Below are 17,964 nucleotides of genomic sequence, written 5' to 3' on the forward strand. Positions count from 1 at the left end.
CGAAAGAGATCATACACAGAGCGTGAACTATTAACGGCCGTTATCTCATGCTTTCTCGTCTCGAGAGCGTCATTTGTGGTCTCTAAACTAACCTAAATGGCCAGACCTCGAAGCTTTAGCACAAGCTCGAGACGTATAGCTTGTCTTAATGCACGCTTGTTGTATTTTTGTACTTGAGCCTTTCTGTTAGCGTTTCGAGGTATGTGGACGAGCGAGTGCTGGGAATCTCGACGCTGCGAAGCTCGGGGATCTTGCTTGTGTACGAATCAGCAAGCTGTAGCAACCAATAAGTTTGCATACATCGAGCTTGTGCCTTTACATTATTGTTGTTAATCAGGAAGTTTTTTTTCGTACGTCCATAGACGAAATATAACTTTCTGCAATTACTGTTTTTCTTAATACGCCTGAGTATGCGAGGTAAAACTCGGAGTCGCCATTGAAAAGCACCATTTCAACACACTTCTCATCTCTTATCTGTACTGCCCTGCAGCACTGCACGAAGTGAAGTGCCCACCCGTTTGCATTCCACTTATATTCAACATCGCGTATGCCCATAAAATTATTTTGCAATCATATAGGCCCATTCACACATACAAACCGTTTTTAGAAAGGAAAAGTCGAGCACTTGTGTGAAGAATGTCGCACCGTTCGCCGGAAGTGCGCCGGACGGGCATGATCGAACCCCTATGCGGTGTGCCAAACGAACGAAATTATTCAAAGCGCATATGACGGTTGCTAATGGCTATAATATTTGTTATGTGTTTGCTTGCTTTATGACTGATTATGCCGAGATAATTTCAGACACACCGTTCAGGGACAGATCTTGGACGCCAGGAAAAGCTTGTCCAAAAGGCTTAGCGAGGAGTAGGGGACGCTTGTTAGGGCCTCCGTCGTAGCTAGCCTATCTCAGTGTTTGCGAAAACTTAATCTTCTATGAGCATAAAATTTGAGTGTGAGATATGTGATGACACGAGGAAGACATCATAGTAACTTTTGTACAGTAGTGAGGTCGAATTTATTGCGTTTCCTTAAACGTTCATCCGCCAACGCTGGGCTCAACTTTGATAATCCTGTGAGGATGCGGCTTGCTTTTCGCCCAATGAAGTATCAAGAAGCGGACGTTTGGTAGACAAAAATATGTGTAGGGCTCAAGGTGACCAAATTTCAGTCGTAGTTCACTGGTACTAGACGGGATTACTGACATTGAGCTCAAAGATGCACTCGTGGGGAGAGGTGACTAAGCCACGTCTTACTACGTTTGCATATGCACGCACAATATCTGATGTTTCGGGAACCAAGGAAAGTGCCCCGGTCTTCGTTTTGTATCGCTCAAGTATGAGTGTATTGTACATTCGTAAAAAAGTCAGATAATCGAAAACGCAAGCAGCACGTTCGGTCGCGGCGTGATAGCATGAGATGAACCTGCTCAGTCGAAACCGAAACTCAGTGGCCAACTAGTTCCCAGAGTGCACTGCGTGGTATTTCGCCGTGATGGGGCGCGTCGGTTTTGGAAGAAGTCTATTACGGGACTCAGTGTAGTTTCGGTTTAGAAAGGCAACCAAAATTGGTCCTTTGGCGCAGGCTTGGCGCAGATTACCCATATCTTGGTAAAATGCAGCAGGATGTAGCAGGGTTAGCCGCTCGGCGCAGTTTGGCGCAATTGGCGCAGCAATCACATCACTGTAAGTGCCCACCTGTAAATTTTTTTCACAGCAAGGGGGCTGTGCTTGGGACTTCTTACTATACTCTTTTTTTGCCATGACTTTGCAAACAACAAAAACTACTGCTCAAGGCACGTGAGAATGTATCGCTGGAGTGCACTCCCACAAAGAACTTTCATGCACTTCGCTTCATCCCTCCGATTGGCTCGAGTGAGCTGTGGCATTTGCTTTCCACCAGGTCATGTGGAAACGAAGTAGGGAAAATACGAAAGCTGTAGAATTCGAGGACTCACGCCGACCTCTATAGTAAAATGAGAAAAAGCGCCAATGCTGTGTTTGTCCTAGTCACATAGTGCAGTGTGCATTCACTGGGAATGCCAAAGGAAACATGAGACAATACCTCACTCATACATTACAAACTGCTTGCGAGCATAGTATAGCACGTAAGGCCAGGTGCTTAATCTCCACTGTGCAATTTTGAGGAGAAAAGTAAACTAGTTCTGGCATTCTTTCCTTTGGAAACCTTGTGGATATGAAGGGAGGACAGCGAAGCTTGAGGAAGTGCACAGAGCTCTCGGTGAACTCCACCGAGGCCTGTGCGTTTAACCGTGACATCAAAACACTTTGGCGTAATACGGCGCACGAAATGTAGCCCGGGGATCGAGTAGCAAAAATCCAAAAGGCACAGCTCAAGAGCTTGTGTGCTTCGCAAATCAGAAAATGAATGCGTTCCCGGCATACTCCCTCTTACAATCATTCATAATGAAAGGGGGTTCAAACCCCACTCCTTACATCATGTCAAAAGCAAAAGCCAACCAAAGTCGCAGACCTAGAGCCGCACAACCGTGCTTGGCGTCGGCTATTTTGTGCCACGCTGTCGAAGCTATCGTAGCTTCCATGGTGCTGCAGCCCCGTACTGCTGTGAGAGCCTGTGGCTTCGTTTTGCGCGCCATTCCCACGGACCCGCGCAAGTAGGTAGCCTTGACAGTGTCAGGCACCGGGGAAGCTATACCATATTCACCGACAAGGTGAGGAAGGTAGGAAGCTTGTACTGGAGGGGCGACAACGGAAACTCTCCCCTGCTGTTCCTACCCTGCCGCCGATTATAGCCTCAACAGCCCAAAGTAGTCGCTTCCGAGTGTACCGTAATGTCTCAAAAGATGCCCTGCCCTCGAAAGATAACCCACCCCTTTTTTGACACGATTTACTATTTTTCTACCAAAATGCCGAAAGATAGCTTCTTTTTTTTTTTTCGTCTTGTAATTGCACTGCCCTGATTAACGGTGACCTGGGCCGAAATGGGGTTAGTTAGCTAAAGCGCGAGATGAGCGAATATTGCTGACTAAGGACAGTTGTCTACGCTCCAATGACCCTCAATGTGAAAACAAGTTTCGCACATCACAGAATACAAAAGTAGCATTCTTTTAATATTTCTCGATTGCATACGGGAAGTTAGTCCACTCCTAGTTTTCATCCGATTTGCTTTCACTTTTAGGTTGGCTATCTCTGGGGATATTACACTGGCTCGTCTTTTTGTTCCCCCGTAAGCCCCGCCAAGCGGCCGACCTGTAGTGGTCTTCCTCGAGGAACTTCTGCAGCTCCTCCAGGTAGAACGGCCTGGCCAGCTGCGCCTGCAGGGGGGGCAGGGGGGTCAGCGCCAGCCGCAGGCAGGACCGCTGCAGGGACCCCAGGGCCTCCAAGGTCGCTCCCAATCGCTGCTCCCAGTCCGGGCCCGCACCCCTAGGGATGCACGGGGATGAACGTATTCGGTCAGTTGGCAACACTGGTGCCGTGAAATACTGAGCACCACCAACCGTACAGACGACAGATGGACACTGTGATACTGCCTATGCCTGCGAGGTAGTAGAAATTGGAAATGCAGACTAGAGGACTGGCGGGAAAAAACTGTGAAGAGGGAGGGGTGCCCCAGCAACAAGGCTTAAAAAGACACTGACACCCCCCTAAAAAAATTTTTTTTTTTTTGTCATGCGATTTAATATGGTGTGTGGGTGGGGACTACCCAATCAACTTATTGCTGCTGTCACGTATATTTTAAAGAAAGCAAAAAAAACTCAGCTGCTCCAAAACCGAAAGACAAGCACGGGAGCTCATGGCTGGAAAACATGTGACTACACCCGAACTAATTTTTTTTTTTTCGCTTCTCTGGTGTGTGAAGCGGACGATGACGCTGACGACAACGAACTTGCGTGCACCGTTTGTCGTGCGATTGTTTTGCGCTTATATCCCTTCCGCTCGATGTTATGCAGTTGAAGTTCGATAGGCCGGTACCATGAACGACAGTTCCAAAGTAGCGGCCCCACGTCCGTCGCAACTTTAGTCCGTCGTGCGCAGCCATCGCGTCGTCCAGCCCGCGGTACGTTGCCATATTCAGAATGACGTGCACATGTACTTTCTGTGATCTGTGCAACATTTATTTTTTCAATCAATGTATTTGTAGCTTCTTGGATGCTATAAAAATAGGGTTCATATTCTTTTCTGTTTTCAATATTGAATCTGTGCCTTAGATGACCCACGACTTTTAATATACTTGGTACACATAATTTGAACACCACGTGTCCATGGAAAAGAGAGTGAACGCGACTAAAACCAACCAACTCTGGACCGGCTGTTTTCGGATAAAACGAAAATTAATTTCGAGCCGCAAATTGTGTTCTGGGTAGTTGGGTTCTTATAGGCCATATTCAAATAAAAACCTCGGTGAGCATAAATACCTTATTAGTGTCCCTTTAAGCTTTTAATATTTTTTCGTCTAGATCCAGTTTTTTAGACTGCGATCACTCAAAACAGAGGGTTCTCATAATCCAACCCAATCAAATCTGAGCAAGCGCCCACCCAGAAAGATGGAGATTATCTTGAAGAAATTGCGAATAAACACATAAAGTGTGCCGCAATTGACAGCAGCTGCTGCTGCGCAGTCAAAAGATATCTTTTAGGATATTTGCTTTTAGTCATTCTGCTTTGGAATATTCACTTTCAGACAGTGTTCCCCAACCTCTGCTACCCTGCAACCTATCAAAACTGTAAAATATTGCGTAGTGAACCCCCCTTTTTACGATATCACAAGTTTTTCAATTTCAGTGCATGAAAAATACATAAAACTGACACTCAAGTTTTATTTGACAGTTAACATGGGCAGAGTCAATCAATTAGGCTCAACAACAATGAGAAAGAAAAAAGTGTCAGCAGGAATGACTGTTTTTAATGGCTAAAGTGAGCTCGATCATCGAAGCAAATTTTCTGAAAAGGAGGATGGAACTGGGTCCCCGCAACTCTCAGTTCTGGCTCAATGTCGAGCTGTGACCTGCGCCGTTTCATGGATGCCACTGCAAAAGTCAGGTTTGCATTTTTAAGTTTTCGAGCCGCGATGCGACGCGCCGAATATGTCACGACCAGTGCGTAAAATAGGCAGGTAGGAAAATGAGAGCCGATTGGGCGACCTGATTGTGTCCCCGCTTAAGGAAGGTTCGCAGTACTCCACATAGACAGCGCCGCGAAAAGAAAAAACGAAAAACAAAATATCCTCATTTATTTTGCAAGCAACATGATTCACCAGCAATTTATTTCATAAACAGTGCATGAACCAACCAATAATATATTTAATACATAGGTTCTGTTTTGCCCATTGTTTTACATTACAAGCTAAAACAGTCAAAGGGGCGCACAGCGCGACAAAATAGAGGCGAGCCGAGAAGCCAGACGAGGAGTTGAAACATGTCGTAATTGCGTCGACTGGGTCGATTCCACTCCACCTGCAGGTGCGTTCGGCAATCTAGCTTATATGTTTCTGCTGTTTACGTGCAAGCAACGTAAGTTTTAAATCAACATCATTTGCACTCAGCGGTATGCCGTCGCACTACCCTGCAGTCACATTGTGCCCAGCACGACGGAGTCATCTGAACTCATCATCGCTCGTACTCTGAAGTGTCGAAACATGTTATTGAGTGTAATAATTGTGTACCGCTTTGGCAGTCTACCTCTGCTATCTTAACCGAGAGAGATGACCACAAACGGTTGGTAAAGGAGTCTCTCACTATTCTTAATCATGGCAATGCAGTTAATACTCCATCCCTTAGTTTAGATACAAGGTTAGAAGCTTCCTACAAATTTGATCGCCTTGTTTTGCAAGGTCACTCACAAACCTTTGTTGGCTTTAGCCGACCTTCTTTTTGTATACTTTTTTTTTGTGTTCCTTTAAGTGTTTTAAAGTTTGAGGTGTTTGCCCACGGTCCTGTTGGTTTGTTTCCAAAAAAAAAGAAAGATTCTAGGTCCTTTGTGTGTCTTATCGGATGTTCGGCTAAAATGATTCATGTCGGCTTGGTGCCAAGTCCTTTGTGCCAAGAGTGTTCCCACTTTTCTTCTCTCTCCTCTCTTTCCTTCTCTTTTGGTTTGTGAGGGCAGAAAATCCCTACATAAACACAAACTACTGTGGAATCAATTTCAGCTGTGTTTGAGACTCTGCGTTGTGTTGTCCTTCGTCTTTTCCCCAGTCTGGGGGTTTGTCTAAAATTATGTGAAACCTTCATCAGCACGTTTGTGCCCCAACTTTTTGTTCATTAATAAATATCACCGCTTTTTCTCTCTTCGGGCTGTAACTCAACCTAGGGCTCAGAACACAACAGTAGCTGCCTGTTGCTCAAGTACCTTGGCTGTCCCCAGGCACTAAAACATGGTGCGAAATGTCAATTTCGTCTGCTACTGCCCAACTTGTCTGCTCCAAGAGTGTTTGAAAGAAAACCAAACAAAACGAAAAGCAAAGAGCACGTCAGATGTTTCGCAGACGATTTCACACTGTCAGCTGCTCACGCGGCTTGGAAAGTACAATAAAGATTTTAAAAAATGTTGATAGATAATCATGTTGCAACTTTATTTTTCCAGAATTTAGTTGATGCTACTTTAAATTGAAGAATATTGTTGACACAGTATGTTTTCTTGCAAAGTTCCATACAAACCCAAGTTCGTCGCCTTTTGTATGCCGCCACGCCATCTACCGTAGGCTGGAGGTGCTCTCTTAGCAGAAGCCGCCAGGAGCCCTATGCTACACGGTGGGACCAAGCGGGACCAAGACAACGTTGTCTGCAGCGATCGGTCATTGCTGCGCCGGTGACCAATCGCAGCAGATGACACTATCTTGGTCTCTTGGTCCCGTTCGGTCCTGCCGTGTAGCATAGGGCCCCAAAAGGACACAATTTGGTGGCACTGATGCAGCAGGTTTCAGTGGTCATTTCCTGACCTGCCAATCTTACACTTGGTCACGACCTCCCTTGGAGTCGCGACCCACAGCTTGGAAAACTCTAACTTTAAAAGCTTTGCTTTTAGTAGAACAGGTGCAGGAGATGTGCTTGAGGAGATGCATGCTTTTGTAAAATGCTTTTACAAGATCTGCTTTTGGTGAGAAAATGACGCTGAGACGCGATTTTTGGTTGAAACGCTCAATATAAAATGTGGTTTTGATTCATTTCTCTTTGCAGACATGCCAGAGAACCTTCCAAATCCCCAAAGTGGTTTCGAAGCTGCTGCTGTGTGGGCAGTGGCCAGGAGGTGGCGAGAGAGAAAGAAACGGAGCGTTACCTTGGGTAAAATGCTTGTCAAAATATTGCACCTGTGATTTTGATGGGGGGTGTCAAAAGAACTGAGCAATTACATTTATACGGGGGACACAAAAAAAAATAAAACAGCTATTCCTCGTCTTTCACAAGTGACATCCAGGATGTGAAAATAGCCCTCCAAGATATCTTGATGGCAAGCAATTAAGATGCTCACTAACTTTTCGCAACACAAGCTCGACAACCCACATAAAAGCCTTCAGTTAGCACAACTGTACTGCAGGAAACGGACGCATGTCAAAAAGATCCCACGGCTAATGCTTTGCTGCAGTGCGCCTCTATGAAATAGAGTGAAGCCCACTTCAGAGAGCAAAAATATTCCTACGTTACTTTTGTAAATCGCTAAAATTATTCAGTATATATACCTTACCAAAAAAAAGGGCTCTTGACCGGTTCCATTTCCAGTGTTTGTGCGTACAGCATGTGATTTGATCGCTTTCCGAAGCGACGAACATGCACGTGCTGGGCTGAGGAGAACACATGCTGGGCTGCGGACTTGTAGATATTGAAATGGTGTATACCATTCAATATTAATTTAATACTAAATCGCCATGGCATTGAACTTTTCAACAATAAATAATCACTAACTTCTCAAAACTCAAACACAGGAACCCACATAAGGAAGGTGCTTTCTCCAGTAAGCACAGCTGCGCCGTGGGAAAGTAACAAGATTCAAAAAGCCACGTGGAAAGCGCTTCTCCCCAGTGCACCCGTGCGCGAGGTGAAGCAGGTTTCGGGGTGCAAATATGTTCCGTTTTGAAGACCGACCCGTAGGATCGTTTTTTGCCGGGCAGGGAACCCTTTCCCAGCTTTCTTCTCCCCATTTCCTCTCACACTCTTTTCTCCTCAACTCCCAAAAGGACCCGGTGTCCAAGTTACTCTCCACAGAAAGGAGCAATTAAGGAGTGGTTTGCTCCTTTCTTGGACGCTCGTCGGACCCCAACTTACCTTGCAAGTCGCGAAAGCCATTGAAATAGTCATTTAATTATGACTTACAGTTGCATACACAGGAGCTCATAGTGCAGAATGTAGGTTTTCTTGGAACCCTGTGGTGGTTGTCCAGAGTTCCCTCCCTCGACCATCCCCGCCACCAAGTCTATGTTTTTCCAGATTAAATGGGTACTGCGGCAATTTTGTGAGCTACCCCAACAAATTATATTTTTGGAATCAACGGCCTTTCCCCTTTCCGGTATTCTATTTAGTATCCCGAAATTACGAATTAGTTATTCTGAAATTGGCAACAGAAAATAATGTCAAAACCAAGATTCAAATATATCCACACTTTTCAGTGCCGTGACATCAGGGGAATTCGTGCTGCTGCGCAGGTGCTGGAGCGAGCTTCCAAAGCATTCGTTTGACACCATGAGACTGCTTGTAATCACTTGGGAACAATGTCTACAGTCCAAAGGGTGAATCCCTGCCTTCCCCTGACAGCACTTTTCATTGTTGCCAGTAGAGACTCACTTTGAAAAATGTGGTGAGGACCAAGATTGTAAATTTAATAACTTAGCAAAAAAAATAATTTTGGCCTAATTAAGTTACTATTTGTAACCCAATTGGGATACAAATAGCCAGCCAAGTTTGTTGGTGTGTTTAGCAAATTTTCAGGCAAATTGGGGACTATGAATAAAACGCCAGAGTACCCCTTTGAGCACAATCTTAGCACATCTGAGCCATTCACTGATGCTTAACTGTAAGTCAGTCAAACACTCCCTACTATGTCCATAATTGTTTACAAAGCCTGTGGAACTTTCACTGCTTTATTGTATAAAAAAGTGTTTATTTCATTGATCACATACCTCTCCTACTTGCCCCCCCCCCCCCCCCCCCCCTTTTTTTTTCAGGGTCTGCAGCATGGTTAAATAAATAAATATAAAAATAAATATTGCGTCAATGCCGGTACTGGGAGGGGCTGCCTCGGCTTTCAGCCGAGCCAGATAGGGCATCCTCAATCACGATAAAAAAGTTTAAGAATGTCCGGTGCAAAATATTCGCACAGGCGCTTCAAAATTTCAAGAGCTCAAAAAGAATTCAGTTTCTTTTTTGCGTTGTTGCTAGCTAAAAACATACAGGAATACTGTGCAATTTGTCGTTTCATCCGACGATCCTTGCCCGTACCTGGGGGGTCTGGCGAGCTCCAGGTGGAGCAGGTCCCGCAGGTAGAGCCCCAAGTGGGGAAGGCATGGGGTGCCCACCGACAGGGCCGCCTCCAGGCGGCGCCGCAGGGCCCCGAAGTTGTCCTGCTCCGAGAAGAGGCGCGCCAGGCGGGCCAGGGACTGCCGCTCCCGACGCCCCACCTGCCACCAATGAGACACGGAGGTCTCCGTTCCTTCGTTCCGTTCGTCTGTTTCGATACAGCGCCTGGAACGAGTCTTCGACCAGCACGTTTACTGCGTCTAAAAAGAAGCAGTTCCTCGATTTTTTCCCAGACGCCGCCGTAGAAGCATCGCACCGTCACCGGTCGCCTGCTTCACTGCAGGTCATTTTCCGGCTTGAAACGTCCACGCAACATGGAGGTAGGAAGTTTCTGGAGGCGACAGGATGCCACCAGGGGTGAAGCCAGAAGTGTGGAGGGACACACCCCCAATGATGACCAAAACCAAGAGACGCTATTGAACAAACAGGAGAGCCGTTGGTGCCAAGTCAGCTCTCCTTTTCGTCCTATAGCGTCTCTCAGTTTTGGCCATCATTAGGGGCGTGTCCCTCCGCGCTTCTGGCTTCACCTCTGGTGGCCTTGTTTCGCGTCCGGAAGCTTCCTACCTCCGTTCCACTAAAGCTTCGGTAGGCGGGAGCTGGGACACCACGACGGCGTCAGCGCTCACATTCTCCCATCCTTTTCTTCGGAACTTGCACGAACAACCGCCGGGAACGGACGTCCAATAGCCACGCTCTGGCTTTTTGGGACGCCGTTTGTTGTCACTTCGGCACCATTTTCGACGCACGGGCGCAACGGGACGCTAAACGCACCGGTCCGAGATCGTTCCGGGTGCCGTGACATTGGACCGTCAGTCGTATTGCATATTAGAGACACGAGTTGTGATGCAGACGCTTTCATACCCCCCTTACCTTCCACAGAGACACAAATGCACAAACGTTTCCCAGCTGTATGCAACCACATGTGATACCGCCTTCACTTGAAATATGACACAATCCCATAAGTAGCAACGTGCATTCATAAAAAATTATTATTATTGCGTGAGAGTGCCGAAAATAATTACGAGACGCTGTACGGTGTCTCGGACCAATCGGTGTAATTCACTGGAATGCCGCAGAACTTGTAAGTGCGAGCGAAGATGGAAACAAAAAAGGGGTCCTTAGGTCACGCTGAGCGCATCGGCAAGATTTTGAGAGCCAAGCTGTGGTGGCAGATTCTGCTTTTATATGAAGTGCTTGTCCGTGTTCCATTCTTCGTGTCCTCTCTCTTTGCCCTTACAAGTACTGAGAGCATCATGCACCGACCAGCCCAATAACGAGCCTCGTTAAAACATGTCACTGTATCTTCGGGACGCTTTGTCTCGTTACTTACACTTCCCTGTTGAGAATGGCCATGTTCGTGTGGCATACTATTCACCATACTTGGTGGGAGCTAATATTAGGAGGGTGTCCTTGAGACTTCTGGTAGCATGTTAAGAGGAAACACTGGTTTTGGTGCTTTCTCTCTTAATTTTTGGCCTAACAAAATGAAACTATTTATGTCTGTGGAGTTTCTGTTGCTGGTTTCCAATATCTGGTCATTTCTTTCAACCGGTAGGCTAGTCCTTATAATAATTCAAACTTGCCGGTCTTTGTTTGCAAGAACAGTAGGAAAAAAACTGCTCAACAAAAAATTAAATTTAATACATGGCTAGATACTACAAAGTCTAAAAAATACAATGTTGGAAGTACTTTTGAAGTTCACTGTTCAATGTGTGGCCACCAAGTAATAAAACAATATATCAATAAAAATATTTCCTACTCCTATTTTGAAGAATTTACACTTCACAGTGTATGCTTTGCCATATTAACTAAATGTTGCAGAAAAAAAATTATGTTTCTATCAGCCCTAGATGCTGAGATACACTTCCTGCAAATTTGCTAACAGTAAAAAATGCATGTTTTGAGAAAGCTCCATTTTAACACAAGTTTGAATTCAAATTCGGCTGTGCAGACTTTGTAAATTGATAATACGGTTCAAACATCAGTCTACAAAATTAGAAACTTGGCAAATCAGGAGAAAGATAACTGCAAATTTCAAAATAGCCATCAAAAAAAAAAAAAGTTTTAGGATTTTTTTTAATGCCAATGACTCGCGTCTTCTCTTAGTTTGTTCCCCTGCAATGCACGCTGACCAGGAAAGACAACGTTTCTTTGGAAAACAAATATAATAGGTTTCTGAGGACAGAGAGCTAAAAAAATGTGAAACAAGATTGGGAGAAAAAACAAACAAATAAAAGTGTGGAACGGTCCACTGACATTTATTTATTTAGGACCACTGCCAATCTCACGAAGAGGTTCTAAAGGCCCTTTCACACACTTGCGTTTGCTTACGACCAAATTCTTGCGATCTCTTACGACGAGAGAACACACCGTCATGCTGGCGCCATAAACAAGGTGACCCTGGAACTGCATTCCACTAGAGCAAAGGTTTTGCAGTGTCTGCAGGATTAAATGTACATACTATCTATGAGGAATGGTACTTTATAGCCAGGGTTCTCCCCAGGAATTTCCGAGGGGTGGACATTACCGGAAGAGGGGGGGGGGGGGGGGGGCATTTGTTTTTTTGTTTTGTTTTTATTGTTCGTCGCGTCTTTTTATTCCCCCCCCCCCTTCGGGACACTGCCGGCGACATGCCGCTGAGACAGAGAAAGAAAAAAGAAAGAAACACGCCGAGCGCCCGTGCTCTTTGTTTGAAGCAGTGTGGCAGTGGCGGCAGTCAGCGATGCAATAGCGAACGATAACGTGGCGATGCGCGGATCTGCTGAGTATGACGGCGACAGTCTGCAACCATATGCGCAGGCAAAACCGCATCGTCATCCCGCGACATTAAAAAAAAAAAAAAAATAGAGTGGTGGGCGGTCAGTTGGAGGAGCGGGCGGCCAGTCGGAGCGGTGGGCGGCAAAGCCACTGCCGCCCAACGTGGGGAGAACCCTGTTTATAGCATTGTCAAAAGATTTTCAAGCCAAAAAGGAAGGAATGATGCGCGCAAAAAAAGAAGAAAAATTACAGAAGTCCCAAGTGTTTCACCACTACCCGACAGATGGCAGCAGTGTATTCACTCGTTGCGAGAGATTTTAAGAGGTTCTAAGGCACACAGTCATAAACAGTAGCAAGTGTGTCAACCAGCCTTAACAAATGGTATGAATCAACAATGACTAAAGGAAAACGGATAAAATGATGATGTATGCAAAAACATTGTATGAGAAAACTATAAAAAAAAACACACCATTTTTTTTTGCAAATTAACTGAGACACGCAACAACATACCTACGGACTCCTATGTGCAGTGCCGAGCTTGTTCACAAACAAACACCAGCGAGTAGTACACTCCATCAGCGCAGGCCAGTACGCTACAGTCCGCTTCACCTTAGGTCCGATCGCAGCAAATGCTACGAGCAACCAATCCAGCTCTGTGAACGTAGCACGTGATATGTTCTCCGCACGCCACTGCGGCCCCTCTTTAAGGTCATGCAACGCTCACACCAGTGGCGTAGCCAGGAATTTTTTTCAAGGAAGGAGGCGCTGAGGTGTCTGGGATGTCCGTGACTTGAGGTCCGAGGGGGGGGGGGGGGGGGGGTAAAAATGCATGCATATATTATAGCATTGGCTGGATTTCAGTGTGGTCTCTCTCCCACTCCCTTGGATTAGCTCTGATGGCTCGTAACATATTCGCTGCAGTCGGTCATAAGATGAAACGGAGGAGGGGGGGCTGCGGGCGAGGATGAGGCAAAAAGCAAAACCCCCGCAGACCTGAGCCCAGGTCTTGCCCAGCCGGAAAACCGGTGCAGACTGGAGTGCCGAGAGGACAGCGCAAGCGCCGTGCAGGTTGCCCAGCTCCTGGAGTCGCTTGCCCAGGCGCACAAAGTGCGACACCAGCTCTGCCCGGTGCCTTGTCGTGCGCCCTCGCAGCACCTCCCGCACCACCCACAGGCTGACCTGTGCCGGGGAAAACATCCAACGTGTTGAAGCATGCCGACGAATGCGAAAGTTGATTAGACGGCGTTAAAGTACCTGCACGACAGCACTCGTATGTGCAAGTAAAGCGTGCCCCCAAAACATTTTGTTTTTTTAACCGCAAAAGTTAGTTATGTTTCACCGAATGCTAATTCTCCACCCAAAGGTAGTGCTAGAGGTCCAAACTAGACGCCAACGTTTCAGCCAGAACCAATATCTTATTCAAAAGTTGTAAGTGATTTTCCGAAAATTTCAATGGGAAAATAGGATGAACATAGATAGAATTACGAGAGTGTGTTGGTTAAACATCTTAGTATGCGAAAGCAAAAGGAGATGAGAGACACACAAAAACACGCCAATTCGTGTCTGACATGTTTTGGTCTGTTCCTTGCCTCCCTCCTTTTGCATTCGCACACCAAGAAGGGGAAAATTGGGCCCATTTATGCCCTTTTCAGTTTCTGGCGTCATAGAGCTCAATGTACTCGAAAGCTCCATTGGCTGCCATTTTCCCATTGAAATTTTCAGAAAATCACTAGCAACTTTTGGAAAAGATATTCGTTCGGGCTGAAACTTTGGCATCTGGTTCGGACCTCTAGCGCTACCTTTGGGTGAAGAATGAGTGTTCAGCGATGTAAAGTTTACATTTGCGGTGAAAAAAAAATCTCTGCAAATTTTTTTGGAAGACAGCCTGTACATACCAGTGTTCAGCTCAAACATTAGTATGGGCACTAAAGTGTGCCAATATCGATGAGCTGCCATATATGAGCAAACTTCATTTTAATGCTTTCTTGACCTTTTGCTCGCTATTCTTTTTTTTTGTCCTAGTCAGCTGAGGTATGAAATTGGACACTTGGTGCTCTTGGGAAGATACATGCGTCGATAAGAGGGAAGCTTGAAAGAAACAGTGGGATTTGCTTTCAATTGTCCTATACAAATGTTTTGCACACTTCTTCTCTGCATCATTTTTGCTACGCATCAGATGACACGGTCACGGACAAATGCTGAAAACAATAAAAGAGACATGAAGGGTCAGAACAAATGATAAATAGCTTCCACCCCAACCGTGGGAGGCAAATGCGTGAAGGCCATTTACTTCTAGCGCTGTGGTATACTGTGGTTCGTGGCAAGTGGGCTACAGAAACCACCATTAACACTTTCCCATGCTGAAGCTAATGCTGTGTAGCTTTAGCCCACCTCTGCATCCTCATACCTTCCAGACAAAAATACCAACGGTGGTAGAAATGCAAACGAGCTGTAGATGGTTAAGCACACAAAACAAAACTTAAGCAGGGAATGTAAGCGAAGCATGCAGTACACCCTGTGAAATCTGTTTTGCTCCCTTTTTGCTTCAGAGTTGGGTTTTGTTCAGTACCTTCAGTTTGGCTGCATCTTTCTATCGCACGTTGCTCAGTGGCAATGTCACTTACATGGTTAAACCTGCAGGTGAAGGCAACCACATTAGGGGCAATGGCCATCTTGTTCCTTTTGTTCCAACCACAGCTGGTGAGTTCCTGCCAGGAATAGCCATTTAGCCATCAGTGAGACCAAAAGTGAAATGGCAAACCACATACCTCTGGCCTGATCTTCCGGAAAACATCCCGATCCAGCAGCGTCAGCTGAGTCTGCGAAACGAATCGACAGTGTTGGTCACAGCTAGTCCACACTGACTACTCAGTCACTCCAGGGTTTCCTTCACGACATCACAGGGGCTATGGCACTTAAGGAATTGTTTTAGCAAATATGAACAACTCATCAAAGGCTGAAAGGATCTGCCTTCCCTTTTTAACTCGGTAGATACACCGTTTCAGCATAATAGATCCTTTTCCAGACTCCCAGTTCGAGGGTTTTTTCGCTAGAAGATGTGGGCGTGGCACAAGCGCGTGCAAATGTTTCTTCGAATAAGGGCTCTAGATCCTGTTAGGCCCACTAAGCGACGGTGACCTGGATTTAGCTCCAGAGACATCACTTTTGTGTCTGTGGTGGCTTATCTTTTGCCAGAAGTTAGCACAAAAAAACTTGTCCCCTCTCCTTACTACTTGTGGTTTTTCATTCCACCTAAGATAATCCTCCAACATGGGGCAAAAAGAGGTGGATTTGGCAAAACACAAACACTTTGGTCCCTGTGAACCAATCAGACTCAAGCATGTGACAACTCCTCACGGGAGGAGTATGCAGGCTTCTATTCTTTCCCTGCACTTCTCCGTCTGCAAATGGGTTATGGCGGCAACAACAGCTAGACTCGCTTCACCCGACATTAACTAATTCAGTTGTCTTGCTTCACATTCATAGCGAAGTTTAGCGGAATATCTGAATAAAGTCAATTTATTTGACCACACTTTACTCGACGCACATGCATACAATTTGCATCACAACCATGGGTTCCACAGCATGATGACGGCCATTCACCTGAGACACATGGGAACTTACTGTGGCGTAATCAAATCTATTGTGGTACCCATAAACTGGTTGCTTTAGCCGAGCTATAGTCTGTGTCACGAGCAGAGCACAGCATTCGGCTTGAAAGCACATCATCCGCGGGTCCCTTAGGGGGTTTAAATTCCAGCCAATGTCGTCTGGCACCCGACTAAGAGCTCCAGAACTCCTTAGACTGGCCTGCAAGAGGGACGAGCGCAGATTTTCCGCACTTACCGCAAAGTCCTCCGTGTCCACCTTGAGGACGTCAAAAGGTGCGGTGTCCGGGCACTCTGTTTCGCAGTGCAGATTCCACACAGGGCCATCGTAACGCCAACTGCTGGCTTGTGAAGCCTGCATGAAGACAGAAGCAGCGTGTGAAAACCTGTTGTCCGATATTAAAGCCCCCTAAAGATAACAGGTGCGGTGTTTTGTGTTCTCTATCGGCCACTGTCCAACGCGCCCCTGGACTTATCTTTCTGCATAACAAGCAAGCAGGCGTTCCGATAAACACGGTGACCAAGGTCTTCAAAAACAACTTCCGTTGCCTTTATTTCTAATCTCAGCGGCAGGGAGAGATGCAATGCTGACATTACCAGCAGCATGACGCCGGCTTCAAATGACGCTTTTATTTACCGCTGTGTGGATAGTCCGTCCTATTAGAATACTTTCCTCGGATATGTGTAGGCTCTCGATGTGTCCGCTGCACGCCTCCGAGATGTTCATTTCGTTGTATTTCATTATCAGGTTGAACACCCGAGTTTCTTACAAACAGTCAACATTACGCAGATCAAAACGTTTTTGTTGTTTTTTTCGGTGAATTTTAACGTTTTAACACGAAGCCGACATATGCGGATTAGTCGCTAAAAGTATTATTCGGTGTTTTTGGTAACTTTGGCAAATCAATCCGTCGCAAAGAAAGTTCACTCAAGCACATCGCACGAACTGCACAGAGACGAGACGAAGTTGACAGATTGACGAAGCAACGACAGGCGAGCTGGGCGAGCGACGGGACACGGCGGGACGGAAACCTGCGGAAACTGCGGAAACGACGAAGACAGTAAACGCCGGTAGATGCTGCATCCGCATACCCTGTTGCAGGTCTTGTTAGAATTACTAGAATTTAGTGTGCCTATATTACAGAGTGTTTACAACAACTCCATCGGGATCACATGGTTTATGGCCGGCCGAAAGTGTCGAAAGTTGCTCCGCACAGCTCAGCTTCTCCATCAGCTTTCCTTCCTTTCTTCCTTCACACGCCGGCACGGCAACTGCACGAGCCGCACGAGCCGCACGAGCACCCGCGAGCACCTCTCCTGCGCGTTGGCAGGAGAAGCAGGAGGCGTCCGCCATTAAATTGCGAACTCTCTTTATTGTTTAAGTTGCCCCCTCTCCAAGATCCAGGCTTTCTAAAATTAGTAGAATGGTGCTGCCGTTCTGCGGTCGACTGGGATATGTGCGTTACATTTGTTACCTAGCAGCTATTTCATCAATTAAAAGCAAATAGGTTAATTTTAAAAATTATAATGCTAAAATTATTAACGCTAAAGCACACTTAGATGATGATGTTCAAAGCTAAATTTAAGTACCCGTTTATTACTTTGTTGCAAAAAAAGAACGCAAAACAAACAAACTTGAGAAGCAAAAACAAAAATTGTTCAAAGGATGCAAATAACGCAAATAACAGCTTGCAACCCAACGTTGCAACCCTGCGTTACAAACTTTCTATCAGCAGCACAAGCAGCACCATCAGTATCATTACGAACTACCACCTATTTAGTATCGGTTTCGTTTTGAAATAGAAACTTAATTGAACTCTCTTTAATTCATTATTATTTCTAGACTTTTTGTTTTGTTTTGTTTTTCTTGAAGTGGTTATATTTCTCGAAAGCTTCTGCTATTGCCTACTGAGCCAACTGCCAACGATTCCACGACGTTGGTATTACGGTGTTCACAATATTGCCTAATAAACAACGCTGCTAATAACAATTCAGCGTGTGCCGGAACGTAACTTTTGTCACACGCTGCAACCAAAGCTTGGGCGCTAAAATGAACGCTGAGAAAAAAAAAAAAAAAAGAGATATTGGGTGCGGGTATGTTTATACAGCGACTTGTCT

General features: G+C 45.8%; 1 protein-coding gene across 1 annotated transcript in view; it reads right to left on the reverse strand.

The window, feature by feature from the left end:
* LOC8051437 (ras-specific guanine nucleotide-releasing factor RalGPS1) overlaps positions 1-16,858 on the reverse strand; it is a 32,121-nt gene extending 15,263 nt beyond the window's left edge. Inside the window, exons 1-7 of the mRNA XM_029971616.3 lie at positions 16,520-16,858; positions 16,085-16,201; positions 15,007-15,057; positions 14,863-14,946; positions 13,232-13,417; positions 9,404-9,582; positions 3,228-3,401 (exon numbers count right to left, since the gene is read on the reverse strand). Coding sequence (XP_029827476.3) covers positions 3,228-3,401; positions 9,404-9,582; positions 13,232-13,417; positions 14,863-14,946; positions 15,007-15,057; positions 16,085-16,201; positions 16,520-16,588 — 860 coding nt within the window. The 5' untranslated portion in view covers positions 16,589-16,858. The remainder of the gene's footprint in view (positions 1-3,227; positions 3,402-9,403; positions 9,583-13,231; positions 13,418-14,862; positions 14,947-15,006; positions 15,058-16,084; positions 16,202-16,519) is intronic.
* Positions 16,859-17,964: the final 1,106 nt, after the last annotated feature.

Source organism: Ixodes scapularis, unplaced genomic scaffold (genome assembly GCF_016920785.2).
Source record: "Ixodes scapularis isolate PalLabHiFi unplaced genomic scaffold, ASM1692078v2 PGA_scaffold3__209_contigs__length_174095766, whole genome shotgun sequence".
NCBI classification, from domain to species: domain Eukaryota; kingdom Metazoa; phylum Arthropoda; class Arachnida; order Ixodida; family Ixodidae; genus Ixodes; species Ixodes scapularis.